The sequence below is a fragment of the Pygocentrus nattereri genome, chromosome 5, assembly GCF_015220715.1.
Source record: "Pygocentrus nattereri isolate fPygNat1 chromosome 5, fPygNat1.pri, whole genome shotgun sequence".
Taxonomy (NCBI): Eukaryota; Metazoa; Chordata; class Actinopteri; order Characiformes; family Serrasalmidae; genus Pygocentrus; species Pygocentrus nattereri.
The window spans coordinates 51,230,689-51,254,626 of NC_051215.1; the positions used below are offsets into that span (position 1 = coordinate 51,230,689).

The 23,938-nt window shown below is 41.0% G+C and overlaps 1 protein-coding gene and 1 pseudogene across 1 annotated transcript; one reads left to right on the forward strand and one right to left on the reverse strand.

The window, feature by feature from the left end:
* LOC108442662 overlaps positions 1-9,058 on the reverse strand; it is a 33,163-nt pseudogene extending 24,105 nt beyond the window's left edge.
* Positions 9,059-11,956: 2,898 nt separating this feature from the next.
* Positions 11,957-17,047, forward strand: LOC108442661 (ubiquitin-40S ribosomal protein S27a-like). Its single transcript, XM_017722818.2, has 6 exons — positions 11,957-12,035; positions 14,316-14,474; positions 15,009-15,128; positions 16,001-16,036; positions 16,247-16,318; positions 16,518-17,047. The coding sequence occupies exons 2-6, from the start codon at positions 14,342-14,344 to the stop codon at positions 16,526-16,528; spliced, it is 372 nt and encodes a 123-aa protein (XP_017578307.1). The 5' UTR covers positions 11,957-12,035; positions 14,316-14,341; the 3' UTR covers positions 16,529-17,047.
* The last annotated feature ends 6,891 nt before the right edge of the window (positions 17,048-23,938 follow it).

Below are 23,938 nucleotides of genomic sequence, written 5' to 3' on the forward strand. Positions count from 1 at the left end.
GAATCCAGATTAGTGCGAAATTGTCTTTAATGTGGAGAATATATCTAATATTTCTGTGACACTTTTTTGTCACTATATTCAGACTATTTTGCTTGCTGTGAGAAATGATGAGCTGATTAGTGATGCTGTGAGTTTGAGGAGCTGAACTAAAGAACATTAGGAGCCGAAACCACAGGAGCTGGAAGACTCACAGAGGACGAATTCTCCGTTCCACCATAAATGCTGCATCTGTTCAAACTACTTAAGGTGGACCGGCAAATTAACAATCTGAATTCAAGACCAAACAGAATCTGCTTCAGTGCTATTTAACGCACTTTAGCGGGTAAAGTGAGCGGGTTCAATGGTTCAGCGCGGATTCTCGGAGTTTGGAGTTTTTAAACAGCGAGGTTTTATTTTTCTACTCACACTGTAAACAACCGCATCTTCTTCTACTGCTGCCCACGGCGGAGAGCAGACTAGATACTGCCACCTACCGGACTGACGGTGCATCAATCATTCAATTCAATTCAAGTTTATTTGTAAAGCTCTTTTTACAACCATGTTGTCACAAAGCAGCTTCACAGAAATTTGAAAACATACAGTTACAGCATAGATCCCCCAGTGAGTGAGCCAGAGGCGACGGTGGCGAGGAAAAACTCCCTCAGACTGGAGGAAGAAAGGGGAGATCCGTCCTCCTAGAATAGAAGCTAAGAGGATCTGTTTGAAGACTGGATGGTAAAGCTTTAGAAACTGCACTTTAGAGGCAGTCTCTGACTGAGGTGGTCTCTGACTGAGGCGGTCTCTGACTGACAGTGGTGGACAGTAACTATCCATCCATCCAATATAATTAGTTTCTGTACTTTAGTATTTTTGGTGTATCTGTACTGAAGTTTCTCTGTTCTGGGCGACTTTTTCCTTTCACTCCACTACATTTCAGAGTCTAATATCCGACTTTTTCCTCCTACATTTTGAGAAATCTGTCGTTCCTTTTGGTTTCTGTGTGTATAAAAAAGTAACATGTCAAAACGAAAGAAGCGCAAAGCCAGAGCACCAATCAGGGCCCAGCGGTCACTTTGTTTAGAGCTGGTTTTGACCTGTTGGTCATACCGACCCAGTGCAGCACGCGATTCAACGTCAGCGCAGCAGCGTAAAACTTTGGGAGAGTCTGTTCAACATAAATGATGAACTAACCTAACTTTGTGTAAATAGAGCTCAATATAGAAATATGTCCACATATGCAGTCGAGACTGACGCGGCTTTTTTCTGAATTTCTACAAACACCATTTCATTTTATAGTAAATGAGTTTGGGCTGGTTTATGTTTATGAACAGACGCCTACAGATCAACATAGTAATGGAGCTCATCTGTGATCCTGAGTTCAAAGCCAGTTAAAGAGTTCCCATGTAGCTTTTTTGGGCTGCGGCCCGGCCACCAGATGCACACCGAGGAACCCCTCCCCCAGGCATGGCTCCAGGGTGAGGCCCCAGTAACCCTAATCCGGGCGAGGGAAACTGGGTCCTGTTCTTTAAAACCATTAGTATTAAAACCTGATGGCTTTGCTTTCTAATGGGAATTGGTAATGGTTACCATTAGATACCACTAGAGAACACCTGTTAAACCATTAGAATCCTTTACCTTGTGCTATGAACCGGTTCCTGATATCAACCAGGAACATTCCAAATCCCATTAGTGTCTACTGGACACCAGCAGAACCCAAAAGTCACTTTTAATGGTTTCGATGATTTTTTTTTCAGCAGGGAGGAGTTCTCCTACACTGACAGACTGCTGAGAGGGTTCTGTGCTGTGACCTAGAACAGAGCTGTATATTAAACGATCAAATCTTACACTTTTCTTACGGAGCTATTATTCAGCTCAGACACTAAAGAGTTCATCCACATGACAGCATTTTGATCAAAGTGTTTATTTCTCAGGAGCCGAATTTCAGAAGCAGGAGGACTTCCGTCTCACTTTGATTTCAAAAAGGACTTAACCACATCTAGAAGAAGATCCTGAGATCAAGGAGAGCTCATTTTAAATTTAAAATTAATACTGCAACAAAAATTTATTCAGAAAACTAAATTTGAACATAACTTGCAGTCAGAGTGTTTCTTGCTGTAAGACTCTCAATTCACAACTAGGTCCATAAAACCACTTTAAATCACTTTAAACTGATTTATTTTTTCCCTGATTCAGAAAATTTACTTCTTCATTCTTACATGTAAGATTGGGGTAGGAGGCGGTTCAGACACAGCCCTGTTTGCTGTTGAGATCTGCATTGCGCCACACTGAGCAGGTCAATGTTGTATTGAACCAAATGAACTGTGGGCCATTGTGTAGTCTGGAGATGTTTACTGTGGGTCTCTGATGAAGGATATTGTCAGTTCACTGATGCTGCACAAAAGCAGTTTCTCTGTGGTCAAACAACAGAGAGGCATTAAAACCTTTATCTCTGGTGTACGCATGTAAGTAAGGGTGAGGTGACTGTACCTATCACAGATGAGACATCATCAGCGTTACCAAACAGTCATTACTATAGAAACAGAAGTTTAACTTTACATTTTAAAATCCAGTTGATTGTGACAAATGTCTTCTGTACCAGATGTGATATTCTGAGATATGCTGTGCCAATAAAATGCTAATATTTCATCTGTGATAATGTTATATATCTTAATGACATAATTTTAAAAATCTGTTGGCCTTTACATTATGTGTAAATTGGACTTGGGAAAAGTCTGGTTCCATTGACTTACATTAAAAAGTCTTTTTTCTTTATCCTGTAATGTTACTATTTTAGATAAGAAGTTTTGTTCTGACAGCACCTTCTGCCCAGTGACAGCTGGGCTGGGCTTCAGCTCCACCTGCGACCCAGAAGGATAGGTGGTTTAGATGGTGTGTGTGTGTTACGACAGCAGCGATATATTTATAGACAGCACATTCAACAGAATGCCTAAAACCCTGTTATAAAACTGTAGTAAAATCACTAATGCACGGTTTGAATTGCCTGGTTTGATAAAGACAGACATTTATCACAATTACAATAATAATATCAATCAAAATACAGTTTTATTAACTTGATACTTCTATACATGACTCAGACTTTATATCCAGAAAGATCCAATTTAGTAATTACTGTTTTGACCATCTACAGACTTTACTCAACAGTAATTCCAGGATTAGCATCAATCTGAATAAAACAATTAAAAAACAAGTAGTCTTAATATAATAGGCCTCAATCTCCATGTTCTTAAGAAGAAATTTCTTCTTAAAACACTCTTATGCAGCTGCCATGAAGATTCTGACTCTGCACATACTCAAGAGCACAAAGGTGAGAACCGTTCTATGTCTTAAGAACACGACATGAATCTGACGTAGAGTTTTTCTTAGGATCTTTCACAAGAATACACTTAAGAACAAACTTAGGAAGATATTGGAGAATGAGGCCTAAAGATCTTATTCAATGCATTGTTTTATCCTCAACAGTTCTCCTCTGCACTACTCACTGTCATATGATTCATGGAAAATGTTCATATAACAGAGGTCAATCTTTCCCTCATGCTTAGCTAAGAACTCTTCAGATTCTGTCAAAATACCAGATGATTTGTGCAAAAGTTTTTGGTGAAAAATACCAGCTAGGAAGAATTATTCTCCATTAGAATTATTTTATTGTTTATTTTAATACACAATACTTGGAATATTACACAAGACATCATGAACAAACACACACACATATACACCTTTAGTCTCTACAAGTTTTTGTACAGTTTTTAAAGCTTCACTTGAATCTTAAACTCAGTCAAACTTGATGACAAACTGTCCCCTGCAGGTCCTTCAAAACATGTTCTGAGGGGTTCAAGGGAGTTCATGCAAGTTCAAGTGACTCCAACATCACCTTGGCTGTGTGATTCAGTTCTTTGTCATACTGAAATGAGAACTTGCCATATTGATGGTTTCAGCCAGATGAAGAACAGCAGAAGGTACCTGTGACAGCCTTGTGTCAGATTCTTGTCCCTGCAGGTCACATTTTTGCAAAATTCATCATTCTGCCTCATTAAACAACTCATCAGCAAGGCCTTTGTAAACTGAATTCAGAGCATTAGGCAAGGGGAGCATGCTAATCCCAGCAGAGCTGTGGCCTGGAGGAAACCCAGCCACTCCACCACAGGCTTGATTTATGGAGTGTCTCTTTCTGGCAGGGTCTTGCATTTCAGAGCACTACTGGATTGGGTTCATTGGCACCTCCCTGATAAAGGCCGATCTCACATTATTACTAAGTTTGTCAGATGTCCAAGGTCTAGGACAACTCCAGTTCTGGAACACTAGCACAGTATAGTGACTTGCCTGCTCAAAAACAACTGATTCAAACCAGGTTTACTGGCCATGTATGATTGGGGAAACTACTGAATTGTGCTGGACACTATTCTAGGACTGGACTTGGGCACTGATCTAAAAAGGGCAGTGTTAGTTCCAAATTTCTTCAAGTTCACATTGACTGATCCCACTGAAAGAATTCAAGGCTTTGCAAATAGTTTTGTACACTTGCCCAGTTCTGTGCATCAAGGCAGTTTTAAATCACAGATATCGTAGTTACAGACGGACTGAAAAGCAACCAGCCAAAGCTATTGCCAATTTTTACAAGACACTTTCTTCAAAACAGTGTTCATCAGCAACAATTGGAACATCACTTTATGGCAGGAGCTCCCAATGCCAGTCCTGGAGACGCTTCACTATGCACACTTCTGAGCATTCCTTAATCACACCTAATATAATTAATTGAGTAATAATCAAGCTCCCTGGTGGCTGGAATGGGTATGTAGAGTAGGGAAAACAAGAAAATGTGTAAAGTGTGGAGTTGCCAAAACTGGGATTATAAATCCCTGCTCTATTGCATGTTACTATGTACTCTGCTGTTTGGCTAGCCAGGAAAACTTTTATAGATAACACGGCCCCTTCCTCACTCAACTTGAACCCAACAGTACCTGTGGGACCTTCTGCAGCATGAGATTTAAGTTGGGCCAACACAACACAATTTTAGCCCAATTTTAACCTCAATTTGACCCTTGCAACAAAGTGTCACAATCTGAAGTGATTTTCCAGGTCAGGTGTTCGACAGGAAGCGATCGATAGCACAGATGGTCTGGTTGTGTGAGTGACGAGTGAACCTTTCATCCTCCGATCGAACTCTGGAGTTATCAAATGTGATATCTATGATTCAAAAACACTCATGAATCAAGAAGGTCAGAAATGAACTCAGTGAGTGATTCAAACAACAGCCAATCAAGGAGCTATAAGAATGGAGAAAAATGTGAAGACGTGTCTACACAGTACCTGAACAGCGGAGCTACATTGTACAGCCCCATTTCCAAAAAGCTGGGATACTGTGTAGAGCGTTAAAAAAAAAAAAAAAAAATAAGATGCAATGATGTGCAGATCATGTAACCCATATTTTAAAGGAAAATACTACAAAGACAACAAATCAAAGGTTGAAATCATCACCTCTTCTTTAACAGCACTCTGTAAGTGTTTGGGAACTGAGGAGACGCTGCTGCAGTTCTGAAAGTGAAATGCTTTTTCATAATTATTTGATACAGGATTTCAGCTGCTCAACAGTTCAGTCTCCTTCGTCATATTTTTCATAATGTCATAATTTGCCAAATGTTATTAGTGGTGACAAGTCTGGACTGCAGGCAGGTCACTTTAGCACCCAGACACTTTTAATATGGAGCAATGCTGCTGTAATACATGCAGAATGTGGTTTGACATTGTCTTGCTGTCTTCGTAGCTGAAACATACTCTCTCTTTGCTTGTCGTCTTAGTGCGAGTGCCCTCAAGACAAAACAGAGAGGAAAACATGCTTTTGTTCAGTCAGTACAAGTGACATTATTTAGACTGAAATGTGAAACATTTTCTCCCTTTTAACACATTTATCTCTTTAAATTCAAATATTCAGTACAGCTACTTCTAGCCTGAGCAGCATTAAGGTTTGTCTCCGGTGTGAACACGCTTGTGTCTCAGAAGATTACTCTGATGAGTAAAACTCTTTCCACACTCTGAGCACTGATGCGGTTTCTCTCCGGTGTGAATGCGCTGGTGCACTTGGAGATTAGCCTGTTGACTGAAACTCTTGCCGCACTCTGAGCAGTAATACGGTTTCTCTCCTGTGTGAATGCGCTGGTGTACTCTGAAATGATTCTGGGTAACAAAACTCTTCCCACACTCTGAACAGTAGAACAGTTTCTCTCCTTTGTGAACACGCTGGTGCAGACTGAGACAAATCGGATGACTGAAAGTCTTTCCACACTCAGAGCATCCATACGGTTTCTCTCCTGTGTGAACGTGCTGGTGTGTTTTGAGACCATTCAGTTGAGTAAAGCTCTTTCCACACTCGGAGCACTGATATGGTTTCTCTCCTGTATGAATGCGCTGGTGTATTCTGAGATTACTCAGTAGTGTAAAACTCTTCCCGCACTCTGGACACTGAAAAGGTTTCTCACCCGTATGAATGCGTTGGTGCGCTCGCAGGCCGGTTTGTGTAGTAAGCCTCTTTCCACACTCTGAGCAGCGATATGGTTTCTCTCCTGTGTGAACCCGCTGGTGTGCTTTGAGAGTACCCAGCTGAGTAAAACTCTTCCCACACTCTGAACACTGATGAGCTCTACCTTTGCGTGTATTTCTCTGCTTTTGACTCCTGCACGCCATTTATTTTGTCGTAAAGTCTAATGAACACCTTTTGGTGGAACTTTTTGCTGCAGTTTTGGAGGTAAATTTGATCTGTGAAGGCAACACTAGAAACAACAGAAGACGTACAACAGGATGATGTTACTTTCTGAAAGAGAGAAAAAGAAGATCAAAATCAAAACACTCAAAATTCAAGAGAAAATGCAACAAAATGTAACGTTGTACTTCATTCTTAACATGAAAAGCATTTATTTAGTTTGAATTTTTTAAAATGCAATAAAAACAAGAATGTGATTAGTTAATTCTCCTGAACCTTTGTTTACAAAGAAATTACTTTTAATGTATTGGCTAACCAGCATGACTGTAATGAGAACAAATTTTGAATTTGACGCCTGCAACGCAAGCAAAAACGTTTAGACAGGAGCAAATTAAGAGTGGCAAGTTTACAGAATATTCAAATTACACCATTTTGAAACATTCCACAGTAAGCAGGTGAACTGGTAACAGGTGAGGGTATCATGATTGGGTAGAAAAGGAGCATCCTTTAAAAGCTCATGTAACTGCGGCACCATTTAAAATGGAACAGGAAAAGCTGCATCAAGAGTTAAAAGGCTTGAGAGACGAGGAGGCTGCTCCTGCTTCACGGGGGACTTATTTTTGCTGTTTCATGGAACCAGTAGGTACTTGTAGTGACAGTTTGCTAAACCACAACCTAGATAATGTGAGTTATACTACTTGCTATGTGGTTGTTTGATCTAATGTTATATCATAATATTTGTCTGTACAATGTTTGCAAAGGGATTTATGGCCACAGCATTTGCTAGTCCAGTGACTATCGCCTTTCATGTTCATGAATTTGAAGGGCAGAACGTCTGAAGGAGCACTGAAGGCAGGGATGTATTTGTTCTCCAGTACTGACAGCCTTGGGGTCTGACATGTTTTCCCAGCCACACTTTAACCTGTTTCTCAAGAAATCCATGATCCAGCTGCAGATGGGATCTGACACAGACATCTAGGACAGTCTGACCTGCACTATGGTACTGAAAGCTGAGCTTTCAGTCCACAAACAGAACTCTAGTAAAACTGCAAGGGATCCAGCAAGTGGCCTGTAATAGCCTTTAGGTGGGCGAAGCCAACTGGCCCCTAGTGAAAGTTGGAGGTATATCAACATAAAACAGAACAGCAGCATGATGTTTGCCAATTTGTGAAAACTACCAAAAAATACCAAAAAACAGTGAACCACAAACCGTCTAGAGCCAAAGACAACTACATATGGACACTGCACCACCTGCAATACTCTCTGCCCATGACTGCTGATATACCACTTCTCAAAATACTGGCATGACTTTTTGATTTGTTTTGAGTTCAGGCTGCTTATTACAAATAAAAAAAAAACTTTCACAAAGCACTGCCCAAGCAGCATATGCATGTTTTAGCTGTCTTGCCCTGTAGTAGTTCTCTTTTTCTTGTCTATCCATTTACCAGGACCAGAGCTTGGGGATTTCTGATTGGCTGCACTACGGGGGAAACTAGCTATATAAAGGCAGAGGGAAAGTAAGATGGTTTTGGATGGCGTTGACATTTTTACATAAGAGATTTTGTTTAGTAAAATTCTCATTATATTGTTAAAGGTATTTTGCTTGTTTTCATCATCACCAGTATCATGAGATATTAGACCTGCTAAAATCACTTCAGTAAACTGTCTATGAAGTGAAGAAAGTTACATCATCTTTTAATAAGCTTACAACCAGCTCAAAATTAGAAATATTAGATATATTCACAGCGATATGAACCCATTAAAAAAGAAAAAAAAACACATCAGGAACCAACAGTTCCAAACACTTAATGCTTTCTATGGGTTTTTCAGCTGGGAATTCAGTGATCCGGCCTGAATTACAGCGGGCGGTTTAATCTTCCTCACCGCGCTGTAAACACGAATAAAGCACTGTGAGCTTGAGGAGCTGTACACACACACACACACACACACACACACATATACATATACATATACATACATACATACATACATACATATATATATATATATATATATATATATATATATATATATATATATGTATGTATAATGTATGTGTGTGTGTATAACTATAAACATTATGAGCCGAAACCACAGGAGCTGGACTCACAGAGGACGAGGCTACATGTAGCGTATTTTCCCAAAGCTCCGTTCCACCTTAAACGGTGTCTCGGCTCCGTTCTGTCGCCTGTAGCAGCAGCTGTGCTATTAAGCGATTTAAGGTGGACCTGACAATTCCTAAAATAATCTGAATTCAAGACCGAACAGAATCTGCTTCAGTGCTATTTAACGCACTTTAGCGGGTAAAGTGAGCGGGTTCAGTGGTTCAGCGCGGATTCTCGGAGTTTGGAGTTTTTAAACGGCGAGGTTTTATTTTTCTACTCACACTGTAAACAACCGCCTCTTCTTCTACTGCTGCCCACGGCGGAGAGCAGACTAAATACCGCCACCTACCGGACTGACGGTGAATCAACCAGTCAGTAAAATTAAAAAGACAGTTTGAGGTGAAGCATCTTCATATAAATAAATAAATAAATAAATAAACCCAAACCAGCCATTAGGGGTGTACTTTGTGTACTTCTGGTGCCGGTCCCAAGCCCGGATAAATGGTGAGGGTTGCGTCAGGAAGGGCAGTCTTTTCAGTCTTGGCTCAATGTGTTCAGTCTGGGCTCAATGCCTTCAGCCTGGGCTCAGTGTGTTTAGTCTGGGCTCAGTGTGCTCAATCTGGGCTCAGTGTCTTCGGTCTGGGCTCTCTCTTTGGTCTGGGCTCAGTGTCCTCAGTCTGGGCTGTGTCTTTGGTCTGGGCTCAGTGTGCTCAATCTGGGCTCAGTGTCTTCAGCCTGGGCTCAGTGTCTTTGCTCTAAGCTCAGTGTGCTAAGTCTGGGCTCAATGTGTTCACTCTGGGCTCATTGTCTTCAGTCTAGGCTAAATGTGCTCAGTCTGAGCTCAGTGTCTTCAGTCTGGGCTCAGTCTGTTCAATCTGGGCTCAGTCTTTTCAGTCTGGGCTCAATGTGTTCACTCTGGGCTCAGTGTCTTCAGTCTAGGCTAAATTTGCTCAGTCTGAGCTCAGTGTCTTCAGTCTGGGCTCAGTCTGTTCAATCTGGGCTCAGTCGTTTCAGTCTGGGCTCAATGTGTTCACTCTGGGCTCAGTGTCTTCAGTCTAGGCTAAATTTGCTCAGTCTGAGCTCAGTGTCTTCAGTCTGGGCTCAATGTGTTCACTCTGGGCTCAGTGTCTTCAATCTAGGCTAAATTTGCTCAGTCTGAGCTCAGTGTCTTCAGTCTGGGCTCAGTCTGTTCAATCTGGGCTCAGTCTTTTCAGTCTGGGCTCAATGTGTTCACTCTGGGCTCAGTGTCGTCAGTCTAGGCTAAATTTGCTCAGTCTGAGCTCAGTGTCTTCAGTCTGGGCTCAATGTGTTCACTCTGGGCTCAGTGTCTTCAGTCTAGGCTAAATTTGTTCAGTCTGAGCTCAGTGTCTTCAGTCTGGGCTCAATGTGTTCACTCTGGGCTCAGTGTCTTCAGTCTAGGCTAAATGTGCTCAGTCTGAGCTCAGTGTCTTCAGTCTGGGCTCAGTCTGTTCAATCTGGGCTCAGTCTTTTCAGTCTGAGCTCAGTGTCTTCAGTCTAGGCTGAATTTGCTCAGTCTGAGCTCAGTGTCTTCAGTCTGGGCTCAATGTGTTCACTCTGGGCTCAGTGTCTTCAGTCTAGGCTAAATGTGCTCAGTCTGAGCTCAGTGTCTTCAGTCTGGGCTCAATGTGTTCAATCTGGGCTCAGTGTCTTCAGTCTGGGCTCAGTGTCTTTGGTCTGGGCTCAGTGTCTTCAGTCTGAGCTCAGTGTCTTCAGTCTGGGCTCAGTGTCTTTGGTCTGGGCTCAGTGTCTTCGGTTTGGGCTCGGTGTCTTTGGTCTTGGCTGAGTGTGCTCAGTCTGGGCTCAGTGTGTTCAGTCTGGGCTCAGTGTCTTTGGTCTGGGCTCAGTGTGTTTAGTCTGAGCTCTGTGTCTTCAGTCTGGGCTCAGAGTGTTCAGTCTGGGCTCAGGGTCTTCAGTCTAGGCTGTGTGCTCAGTCTGGGCTCAGAGTGTTCAGTCTGGGCTCAGGGTCTTCAGTCTAGGCTCAGTGTGCTCAGTCTGGGCTCAGCGTGTTTAGTCTGGGCTCAGCGTGTTTAGTCTGGGCTCAGTGTCTTTGGTCTTGGCTGAGTGTGCTCAGTCTGGGCTCAGTGTGTTCAGTCTGGGCTCAGTGTCTTTGGTCTGGGCTCAGTGTGTTTAGTCTGAGCTCTGTGTCTTCAGTCTGGGCTCAGGGTCTTCAGTCTAGGCTGTGTGCTCAGTCTGGGCTCAGAGTGTTCAGTCTGGGCTCAGGGTCTTCAGTCTAGGCTCAGTGTGCTCAGTCTGGGCTCAGCGTGTTTAGTCTGGGCTCAGTGTCTTTGGTCTGGGCTGAGTGTTCTCAGTCTGGGCTCAGTGTTTTAGGTCTGGGCTCAGTGTGCTCAGTCTTGGTTCAGTGTCTTTGGTCTGGGCTCAGTGTGCGGGGTGGGGTAATAAGGCAGGTAAGTGAGGTAATAGTGTGATAAGTGGGGTAATAAAGTGGTTGAGGTAATAGTGAGATAAGTGGGGTAATAAGGCAGGTAAGTGAGGTAATATTGAGATAAGTGGGGTAATAAGGCAGGTAAGTGAGGTACTAGTGAAATAAGTGGGGTAATAAGGTGGGTAAGTGTGGTGCTAGAATAAACACTGGTCTGTGACGGCAGTTCCTGAGGATGGAGTCGAGATTGATACTATGTATCAGTATCTGTAGTGCAGTTTGAAGCTGGAATATTGTTTATGTGTAATAGTTTAACTGTTGAAGAGAGTGATGGCTTGTGGGAAGAAGCTCCTGGATGTCCTGATCCTCATCTGGCTGAAGTGCTGGCCTGAGGGAAGGAGCTGGAACAGGAAAACAGGGAAAATTCAGCTTCGTTTGTAGACAAATTCCACTACCTTACGCAAGATGTGATATCTGCTTTTCAGTTCATTAATGTATTTTTTTATGTTTCATTATTATTTTTTATATTATTCTTTCTTATTTGCTTTAGTTGAATGTTTGAATTCTTGTGAACTGTTGTTATACTGATGCCCTGTCTCTGATAATTACTGCCTCCTCTAGCAATAAAAAAATCAACCTATTTTACAGCTCAGAGCACAGAGGAGCTGTGATTGGACGCCGAGTTAGAAGGGTTCTGATTGGGCACTGAGTTAGAAGAGCTCTGATTCGTCAGTTCTATTTCCTTTAACAGTTTCATTTTCTCTCTGTCGGCAGGGTCTGTTTACAGGAAGGTCAGATGATCTGCTTTTAGTATCGAATCAACAACAAAGCAGCAGGGGTGAGGTTCATAAACACACTGAGCTAAAGGACACTACTTTATTTTAAGGAAAGAGAGAGAGGGAGAGAGAGAGAGAGAGAGAGAGAGAGAGAGAGAGGGAAAGAGGGGGGCAGAAAGAGAGACAGAGAGAGAGAGACAGAGAGAGGGGGAGACAGAGAGAGAGACAGAGAGAGGGGGAGACAGAGAGAGAGAGAGGGAGACAGAGAGAGAGGGGGTAGACAAAGAGAGAGGCAGAGAGAGGGGGGAGACAGAAAGAGAGACAGTGAGAGAGAGACAGAGAGAGGGAGAGACAGAAAGAGAGACAGAGTGAGAGACAGAGAGAGAGGGAGACAGAGAGAGGGAGAGACAGAAATAGAGAGAGGGGGAGACAGAGAGAGAGGGAGAGAAAGAAAGAGAGGGAGACAGAAAGAGACAGAGAGAGAGAGGGGGAGACAGAGAGAGACAGAGAGAGAGAGAGAGAGGGAGACAGAGAGAGAGAGGGGGGAGACAAAGAGAGAGGCAGAGAGAGGGGGGGAGACAGAAAGAGAGACAGTGAGAGAGAGACAGAAAGAGAGAGAGTGAGAGACAGAGAGAGAGGGAGACAGAAAGACAGAGAGAGAGGGGGGAGACAGAGAGAGGAGGGAGACAGAGAGCGAGAGAGGGAGACAGAGAGAGGGGGGGAGACCGAAAGAGAGACAGTGGGAGAGAGAGACAGAGAGAGAGGGGGGAGACAGAGAGGGGGGACAGAAAGAGAGACAGAGAGAGAGACAGAGAGAGAGAGGGGGGAGACAGAGAGAGAGACAGAGAGAGGGAGAGACAGAAAGAGAGACAGAGTGAGAGACAGAGAGAGAGGGAGACAGAGAGAGAGGGGGGAGACAGAAAGAGAGACAGGGAGAGAGAGAGACAGAGAGAGAAGGGGGAGACAGAGAGAGAGAGACAGAGAGGGGGGGGCAGAAAGAGAGAGAGGGGAGACAGAGAGAGAGGGGGGAGACAGAGAGAGAGACAGAGAGGGGGGGAGACAGAAAGAGAGACAGAGGGAGAGAGAGGGTGGAGACAGAAAGAGAGACAGAGAGAGAGGGGGGCAGAGAGAGAGAGACAGAGAGAGGGGGGGAGACAGAAAGAGAGACAGAGGGAGAGAGAGAGGGGGGAGACAGAGAGAGACAGAGAGAGAGCGGGGGAGACAGAAAGACAGGGGGAGAGAGAGACAGACAGAGAAAGAGGGAGAAAGAGAGAGAGACAGAGAGAGAGGGGGGGAGACAGACAGAGAGAGAGACAGAGAGGGGGGGGCAGAAAGAGAGAGAGGGGAGACAGAGAGAGAGGGGGGAGACAGAGAGAGAGACAGAGAGAGGGGGGGACAGAAAGAGAGACAGAGGGAGAGACTGGGGGCTCGGACCCGGATTTTCTTTTCTTCTCTTTTCTCTTCTCTCTGTAATACTGATTGTTTTGTAAAGCTGCTTTGTGAGAACACCTGTTGTAAAAAGCGCTATATAAATAAATTTTGCTTGCTTGCTTTCAGAGCTGATTACTTGTAACAAGCCAGACATGAAAAACCTCACAAACAAAAGACTTCAAGCAAAAAAACACTTTTACTAATTCTGTGTTTATGTTTACAAGTCATAGTTGGCTCATTAGGATTTGGGTCAGAAAACTCTGTTTCTCCTCACCTGACCGTCTTAAATCTGTTAATTCAACACTGGCATTCAAGGATGCTGTATGGAATGTTCCACTACAATGTTACACAGGGGGGACTTCTTTAACTGCAACAGCAATACAAGTCAAGCAATTATATTAAGGTTTAACACAATATCAGAATAAAAAAAGCAAATGTTTACTGAACACTATAAGACTCTTAAACGGCTCCTACAACTGTGATATTACTGTTTATCAGTTCTTTAAACATGAATCTCTTCCTGTGTTACTGTACTGACTGATTAGCTCTGATCTTTATCCAGTAACTGATCAGAGTTATTAGTTATTATTATTGTTTACTGATGGACGTGATGCCACTCTAAACTCTCACTGCTGTATCTGACTCATTCCTGCCCTGTTTGTTCTTTAATCACCTTTAATGTAAATAAAAACACAGTCTGTCTTTATTAACGGTCTCAGAGTGAAAAACTGATCTGAGATCAGATCCTGTGAAAGGAATAAACTGATCCCAGATCAGCTCTGACTCTGAGAGGATACAATGAGACAGAATTCTGATCTTCATCATTTAGAACAGATTCTGTACAGAGAAATCAGCTGAATGAAATATCAGAGTAAATATTCAACTGTTCTGCACTGCTGTTTCACCCACAGATCAGATCTTCACCCTCAGAGTCAGAATGGTCTTCCAGGTCATCATTAAGTTTCGTGGTACAAGACCTCTCACAGTGGCACCGACTGAGGCGCAGGCGATGGGAACTACAGTCAGAGAATTAAAGGACTTAGTTAAGAACATATTTCCAGAAGCGCCAGGTAGGCCCACATTTCTGCATCTGATTGAACACTTTACTGTTACTTTTCAGCAAAGTTTCCTGTATATGTGACCTCTGTGATTCATAAAACCATGATCTGCACATTCATATCAATATCTAATAGAGGAGAGAGGAGCACCGACCTGTTCTACTGAAGGACAAACAGACCAAATAAACACACAGATAAATGAACACTTCAAATAACAGAACAAATTTACTGACCCACTGACCAGTTTAACACTCATTATCACTAATTACTGACTCACTGACCAGTTTAACACTCATTAACTCTAATTATTGACTCACTGACCAGTTTAACACTCATTAACACTAATTACTGACTCACTGACCAGTTTAATACTCATTAACACTAATTACTGACTCACTGACCAGTTTAACACTCATTAACATTAATTACTGACTCACTGACCAGTTTAACACTCATTATCTCTAATTACTGACTCGGTCATCAGTTTCTCTCCTGCTGTGAGATTTCTGAAGCTGAAATAATTGTGTATCATTTTCTCATTTTTAGGTCCTGACAGGATAAGGATGGTCTTTGGGGGCCAGCATTTAGAGGATGTTCGGACACTTGGATTTTATCATATAAAACACTTGTCTGTAATCGTCATTGTGATTCGGCTGCCTGGTGGAGGTATGATATTAATATTTACGTCCTTCAGTAATTGATCAGGAATCAGCCGTATTAACCCGGATAAAGCTCTGATCCTCTCTTTCTACCATTTTGTGGCCTTTTTTGTGCAGATGATGGAATCAGCTTATCCCAACATTAGAAACCTGAATAGAGCTCCTTTTAAAAATTATTTTGAACATTTCTGCAGCTGAAACGTTCACCACATGGATGAATTTGGCTTTTTATTTGTTAGATTTGTATGCTACTTTTCCATTCCACCTTAAATAGTGCAGAAGTTTCACTCTGGTGCCTCTGATCTCACGCTTCTCTTGTGGAATCCAAAAATGCCAGAGCTCCCAAAAAAGATCAAAAATGATTTAAATCATAAGTTTTTCAAGATATATTTGAATGAAGTTACACTACGCTTTCTGCATACCGTTGTGTAGGTCGTGGTGTTTCCTGTAGGACTTAGTAATGTTCTACCACACAGTGCTAACATTCTGCCATTCAATGGGCAACATTACTGTTACCATCATTTTCAATTACGTGAAAATGGCATTAAATTTGCTGAAGAATGAATAATGACTTGTTTAGGACTAAAATTAGAGACACGTTTCTATTGACTTGGGACTCAAGACTTGAGACTTACTGTACTTGTTCCTGCTTCTGTCCGATACTGTTCAACTTTACATTCTGACTCTCAGTGAAGCCAGTGGGTTCTTTACTGACTGTATCCTTTTAAAAATGATATCTGTAAAACAAACCTGTCACAATCAAAAGGCAACAACTGAACAGAGACACCATCAAACCGAGTCTCTACAGACGAGCAGAGATGCTGTATTTACTCATTCATGGCCCAACAAATAGAACCTCACTGCCGTCTTTGGTTTCAGGTGAACCACAAACCCCAGATTCTGCTGATTCTGACAGTGAGTACATCACTACACTGTAACTGATTAACAGGGATTCAGTCACACTCGTAATAATATAGTAATATATAATATCATTCAATAATAATAATAATAATAATAATAATAATAATTTAATATAATAAAAATAAATCCCAGTTACTCAGAGTAGGTCCTGAATTAAAAGCTCATCTTGCAAATTAATTCTACAATCTTCTTATTGTTATTAAGCGGACAGAGATAAACCTCCAGAAGAACCACCGAAACGGAGACGTAGCTTTGAACTGCATGGTTATCCAAATAGTAAGTTCCTCAACAATGATCTTTTCTTCATGCGCTACACTTTGCTTTAAACCAATTTATATAAACATTGATAATTATATGAAAACTTCATTCTTGATTTTTTTGTCATATTAGAATCTATCATATATAACATGAAACCAAAGGTTAATTGATCGAACAACAACTGAATGGAATCCTCTGTGTTCTGTTTGTGTTTCAGTGAGAAAGTGATGTGTCGTGTAAACAGTCTAACATTGAAGAGTGAAGAGTGAAGAGCAGTTGATGAACGGCTGAGAGAATCAGATCAGATTTAATATCTTTCATACTGATTCATTCAGTGATGAATGTTGAACATTATCAGTGTTTCTAAGAAAGATTCTGGATTAAATACAAATTTTTATAAACTCTGAGTTTACTGTAGTTTGAGTTTACTGTTTGCTGTAGTCTGAATGGGCGGGGCTAAACTGCTGTAGTCTGAATGGCGGGGGCTAGACTGCTGTAGCTGAATGGGCAGGGCTAATTGGTTTAGAATGAATGGATAAATATATGTAAATATATTGTTTTTTTCACCAAAGTGTCAGCCCTGACGCTGTCAGTCTGCCTGCCTTGGACTCTGTTACCTCCATGGACTCCAATTCCCAGCATGCTCTGCCTATGGACTATGTTGCTGCTGTTATTGTTGTTTCTGACCCTGCCTGTCCCTTACTATTCTCTTGTATTGCCCTATTATATTAAAACTTGTAAGATCCATCAGCGAGTGTCTCACCTGTTACTGGCAGTCATGACACAAAGTAGTGAATTCTAAACAGGCCATTTTGCTGATTAGTTATGGACTGTAGAGTGAACTGTATGCTGTAAAACTTTCAGTGTTTCAAAACTAAAACAAACTCTTCAATTTAAAAAAGTGAAGTAAATTCAGTTTTACATTATATGGGTTCTTTAACCTCATGCCTGATAAATATTGTGGCGTGGTGGAGGAGGGAGAGACAGTGAACCGATCCATTTTGACAGAAAAAGGCTCTTTTAATTCGGTGCCTTAGCAACGTAATCACCCAAATGGGTAAAATGGTCACCCCGTCCACACAGCACACGAGGGAATGGCATCAACAACAATACAACACACGCACACAGCAGGTGACAACTTATACAGTACAACTACTTAAACTGATAAGGGAGGACTCAAGCTACATAACACACATAACCAAACACATAACTAATAAATACATGCGCCAACATTACACATAACAGGAACCAATACCGGAGCCGCAGGGGCTCATGGGAAGTAGCGCCGTCCCCCTTTGGGCCGACGCTACAATAATACTGGAGAGAAATAGACTGAGATCTGATCTTTGAGAAAATCATAATGTACCTGCAGTTTAGTTTTCCTCCGATTTATGACAAACTCTCTTTTGCATATTACTGCATTCATCCGTGGATTTTAATGAGTCCACACAAGTCTATTAAGTAGAAATAATAAAAAGAAAATAAATGTCTGACCAGTGCACATAATGTTGCTGCGCTAACTTCTAAATTATTAATAATTTTTTCACATTACTGTGTTCTAGCTTGTCATATACACTTACGGCATTCGGCTGACCCTCTTATCCAGAGCGACTTACAACTTGATCATTTTACACAGGAAGGCGAAGGTGGTGTTAGGAGTCTTGCCCAAGGACTCTTATTGGTATAGTGTAGGGTACTTACCCAGGTGGGGGATTGAACCCCAGTCTACAGCGTAGAAGGCAGAGGTGTTAACCACTACACTAACCAACCACACTGCACTATTTTATTTTTTTGAAGTCCCTACCTTGTAGCTCCACTTAGCTGGAGCTCATATGTTGATGCACAGTTTGTGTTTTTTTTCTGGTGGGCCCCTCTTATTCATTTTTACACCAACCTCTTTTTATTACTTAGAATAATGCAGATTATTCTTGTTATTTTGCCTTTATTACTAATACGGGTTAATGAGCTATGTTCTGATTTGCTCAACTGTATTGTGTCTCATTCAAAAACTAGAAATGTGCCTTTCCTGAAGGAAACGCAGGATAGTTGCGCAGCAGATACAATGGAAATCTATGAGAGAAACGAGGGATGGAATAAAAGAGTGAATTTGTGCTTGAGGGCTGCCCTCAGGTAGTGTATGCGACACGGTGTCGTTCGGGCAAACAGAAATACTGTAGATTATCATACAATTTTTCACCTCATTCATTGTCAATGTAAAGTCAGTGCTACCTTAAAAGAAGTTCCACCTTAAAATTCAATGCTACCTAAGTGCAGTTCCACCTTAAAAGCAGTTCCACCTTAATAAAATCATTCTGTGGGTGTTGTGTGAGAGAGGGGGCCATTGTGACATCATGTCTGACAAGCTGCCCACAGTCTCCCCATTCATTTTCAATTCCCACATTTTCGGCTGCTATTCGGAATCCATGATCAAAAAGCTGTACAGAAGCACGCATCACACAACAGGCCGGATAATCTGGAGTTGGAACGGTGTTGATATCTCGAAAACTGCAGGACTATTTAAAAAATCTGGCAGAAAAATAAACAAAATAAAAAGAATAATACAAATCGTACGACAGTAGTTAAAACTAGAAATGTGCCTTTCCTGAAGGAAACGCAGGATAGTTGTGCGCCGGATACTATGGAAGTCGATACAAGGAACGAGGGATGAAAAAACTACATATGGAAGAGTGCGGGTCAGTAACGCGGTGGATTTGATCTTGTGGACCTGCACTGAATAAACACATGTACATTGTTCTGCCTCCTCTAATTTTGTGCTGTTAACTGAAGTTCCACCTTAAATTTAGTGCCAACTTAAAAAGGTTCCACCTTAATTTTATTGCTATGTTCATTAAAGTTCCACCTTAAACACTGTGCCACCTTAAATTTAGTGCTATGTTAACTGAAATTCCCCCTTAAATATTGTGCTACCTTAAAGAGAGTTCCATCCTAAATTCTGTGCCACCTTAAATTTAGTGCTAGGTTAATTGCTGTTCAACCTTAAAGTCTGTGCCACCTTAAGAGAAGTTCCACCATAAGATCTGTGCCACCCTAATTTTATTGCTATGTTAATTAAAGTTCCACCTTAAATTCTGTGCCTCCTTAAAAAGGTTCCACCTTAAACATTATGCCACCTTAAATTTAGTGCTATGTCATTTCAAGTTCCACTGTAAGGTCTGTGCTATCTTAATGTCATTGCTATGTTAATTTACGTTCCACCTTAAATCGTGTACCTCCTTTAATTTTGTGCTATGTTAACTGAAGTTCTACCTTAAATTTAGTGCTCTCTTAAAAAGAATTCTGTCCTAAATTCTGTGCCACCTTAAATTCCGCGCTAGGTTAATTGCAGTTCCACCTTAAGTTCTGTGCAACCTTAATTTTGTTTCTATGTTAATTAACGTTCCACCTTAAATTCTGTGCCTCCTTTAATTTTGTGCTATGTGAACTGATGCTCCACCTTAAGTTCTGTGCCTCCTTAAAAAGGATCCACCTTAAATACTGTGCCATATTTAATGCTATGTTAATAGCAGTTCCACCTTAAATTCTGTGCCTCCTTTAATTTTGTGCTATGTGAACTTAAATTCCACCTTAAGTGCTGTGCCTCCTTAAAAAGGTTCCACCTTAAATACTGTGCCATATTTAGTGCTATGTTAATAGCCGTTCCACCTTAAATATAGCGCTATGTTAATTGAAGTTCCACCTTAAATAGAAGTTCCACCTTAAAATTCTGTGCTGTCTTGGTGCAGTTCCACCTTAAAAGCAGTAACCCTTTAACAGAGCTGCTGAGAATCAGGCTGGGAGTTGGTGAGACATTGAGCTCCGTGCGTGGATTGTAAGTGATGTGTGAGAGAGGGGCCATTGTGACATCATGTCTGGCAGTCTGCCAACAGCCTCCCCATTCATTTTCAATGGGACAAAAATTCCCACATTTTGAGCCGCTCTTCATCCAATCAAAAAGCTGTATACAAGCACGCATCACACAACCGGGCTGGACAATCTGGAGTTGGAACGGCGTCGATATCTCGAAAACTGCGGGACTAGTTACGGGACAAAGAAACGGCAGAAACAAACAAAATAATAAAAAAAATAATAAGAAGAAGAATATAAATCGGTAAAACTATAAATTGCTAAAGCAATGCGCAACTATAATAAGTGATATATGCAAAAGTTTGGTCACCCCTAGTTAAATTCCATGTTTTTTTTCATTGTCTAGGTGTAAAGAAATCAAATTCTCTGCAGAGAACACACTTCTGCATATTTTAATAAACGATTACTGTTATTTGCTGAATTTAACTGTAACATGTAGCGGGGAGGCGGACGCATATGCTGAGATAAGCGAGATTTATTAGGGGCAAATCCAGGGTCAAGACAGTCCAGGTTCCAATAATCGATACCGAGTTACAAAGACCAGCCAAGACAAAGTGCAAACACAGGGCTCAAATACAACAGGGAAAATGAGGGACAGGTGGAAACCAGGTGGCAACAATCAGGGGTGGAGTCATGAAATGAGGGGGCTGGCAAAAAACAAACACACATGGGTAAACCAAAACAACACAAACACATGGACTGGACTGGGAGGGGCCAATCGTGACATTAACATACTGGGAAAATATTTGCACAGTAAATATGTTACGTTTCCCTGATAATTCAAAATCAGAAAATAAATAGAAATTGTGGTCTAAAACAGATGTTTGTTTTCTGTAGAGGATTTTTTAACTTATTTTCAAAAATCAACACCAGATGTTCAAACTATTTTACATCATAAGAACAATGAATTCAGTGCAGGCTGTTATTCCAGTTTTATTCCAGAATGCACAGACTGTGGGGTGAACAGCACATCTTACATAATTACATAATTCTGTAATTCTCAAAAAAAAGAAGATGGATCCTTGCTGGATTTTTATAAGAGTTTTACAGCAGCATGACTTACCTGATTTAGTTTAACTGTGTTTATGTAACCAGTACAGGTATGGCATGTCTGAAATATGTTTATTCAGCATTTTTTTTGTTTGTTTTTTTTTACCTGTTTTTTTGTTCATTTTATTATTTTATTATTTGGTATGTGATTCCAGTTCCTCCAGGTACACTATCCAGATTCCAAATAAGGAATTCTTGTTTAATTAATGGTTTAGTTCCTCTGTCGTTTTATCATAAACACAACAGGATTAAAGAAGGAATATTTCACCACTTTACTTTCTCTACACAAATAAATGTTATATCTATTAAATCAGATTAAATCCTAATTAATGTATCAGCACTGATGAAAAATATCAGACATCGACCCACGATCCCCACGTCGGTGCATCTGTAGACTACTGACACATGAAGACGCTCTGAAGACCCAGAATTCAATCTTTGAAAGTTTCTGTCACCCAAATGTTATTTAGGAGCTCCATCTAGTTGTGAAATGTGGTACTACACTAATTTGTCTATGATGTGGAGAAAATAATGCACATTGAGTTCAACTCTGAATATTTTCACTAGACAGTTTGATCAGAAGCAGAGAATCTTTAGAAAATTCTCAGATCTTCACATGTGTGACTTGTTGTAGATAATTAAATAAAGCAATACATTACAAATCTACAGTTTATAAAATGATCACAACAAGAACCTCAAAATATTTTTTAACTGCAAAGCATTTGTTTTTAATAAAGTTCTGAGTAATTAGTTTCTGAATCTTTAAGTCTTTGAGAGACAGGAAGTTCAGTGGAGCTGCAGCTCTGGGCCTCGTCATTTGTCCACTCTGTTCTCCTCCCTGCTGAGCCACCATGTCTGTCCCTCTCGGGGTATTTGAGGCCTGAATGGGGAACTGCTGCTGAAATTAATTTCCAGCATTTCTTTAATCGCCACATACACAATTCTACTCTAACACAGATAAATACAGACACAAACAGGACAGGGCTCATTAGCATAAACCACACTCACTACTATTGTGGTTACACCAGAATTAACCACATTCACTGCTGTGACATCAGCATTAACACTGCAAAGACTTTAAAGACCAGCGTGAACCAAGCCAACTACTGTAACACCAGAACTCAGCACACTCAGTACTGTGACACCTGCGTAGGTTAGCTTAGGTGAGCCATGCCCGCTACTGGAACAGCTGCGGTTCAGCAGCTGCTGCCCAGCACAGTGCGCTGACTGGCAGGAACTCTCCAAAGAGAAGACGGCCCACCAGGCTGCCAAAGGGGTCGGGGGTGGGGGGGGTCAAGAGAAAGAGATATGGTCATCTGGTCATCTCCATAACCGCCATCACAGATACTCTCACCTCCATATCCATGCATGAGAAATTTTGTGTGTTTTCATTTTTTACTTCTGTATTTGTAACAAATTAAACTAAAGCAGTTCTGTTTATTTCGTCTGCAGCTTCATCTTTTCATCTTGTTTCTCAATGAGGGCAGAACGTTTTTCTCCAGAAAGCTTCACCTTTCACTTCCTTTCTTCTCATAAACATCAGAAACTTGTTCAACCTGATTTCATGGGCAGGTCCTGGAGAAGCCTGAGAGAAAGTTCACGCTGGTGACAGATCTGTCATCAAACCTGAACAACAACAATAAATGTTATTTATGGAGCACTTTACATACACAAAGCTGATCAAAATATAAAATTAAATATTAAATCAAAAACAACAAAAGCTGAAAAAACTCAAAATATAAAACAAATAATTCAGGTACAATGACAAGTAAATAAAATGAGTGAAAACTTTTTATTTTATTTTTATTTTATTATAATTCAAATTATTATTTTAATTATAACTAGAGTTACGACCTCAAATGTCTGTGGGAAAATTTAAGGCCGTACATTAAAAAAATGAGCCAATGTGTCCAACTGCATGACCAAGATGCCACCAACTACAGAGAACTGACCACTTATCAGCATTTATTTCTTTTACTTCTACAAGTTAAAGGCATCATCTTGTATAAGCCAATAAGTCTAGCGTTAAACTGGTCCAGTTCAGGAGAGCCTGTAGAAGAGGAAACGTTCAGGGGGTGAGATAACAATGCCCCCAAAATAAACTAGAAGCCAAAAGATAACTAAACTAATTGGCAGAAAACTAAATTAAAATGCCAAGGCTACCCCTCCTTAACTCCTGTGTTGTGATATGGACTTTATTTTGCTTTGTGCTTTGGGCTCCCAGAGACCCCCGTGTTCTGTGAGCAAAATAAAATTCATTTTAAATTAGCCATTTTTCTTTCAAACACTGTTTTATCATTCTGTACTAACGATATTCTAACTCAATAAACTGTAAAAGCATTTCTCATCCTCGTTCTTAAAAAACAAACTGGGCTTGATTTCAGGAAGGTGAATAAATACATTACCATAAAGATTTAATATTCAGGGCCAGGGTTTATCTAAGATTCTCACACTTGAACAGATATTTATCTTTCTTTTCATAAAACTCAATTACAGACTAGGAGAATAATATAGTCAAATCCAGGATGACCATCATGTCCTGGATCTTCTCCAAAGTGCCCCCTGGAGTTTTTCCTGTATTAATGTGTTTCCTGAGCACAGCTGGATTCTGCATCACAGGCAGAACATATTTGCTGATCTTTGTGAGTGTGTGTGATAAAGGCATAGAAGAGAGAGAGAGACACAGAGAGACACAGAGAGACAGAGAGAGAGAGAGAGAGAGAG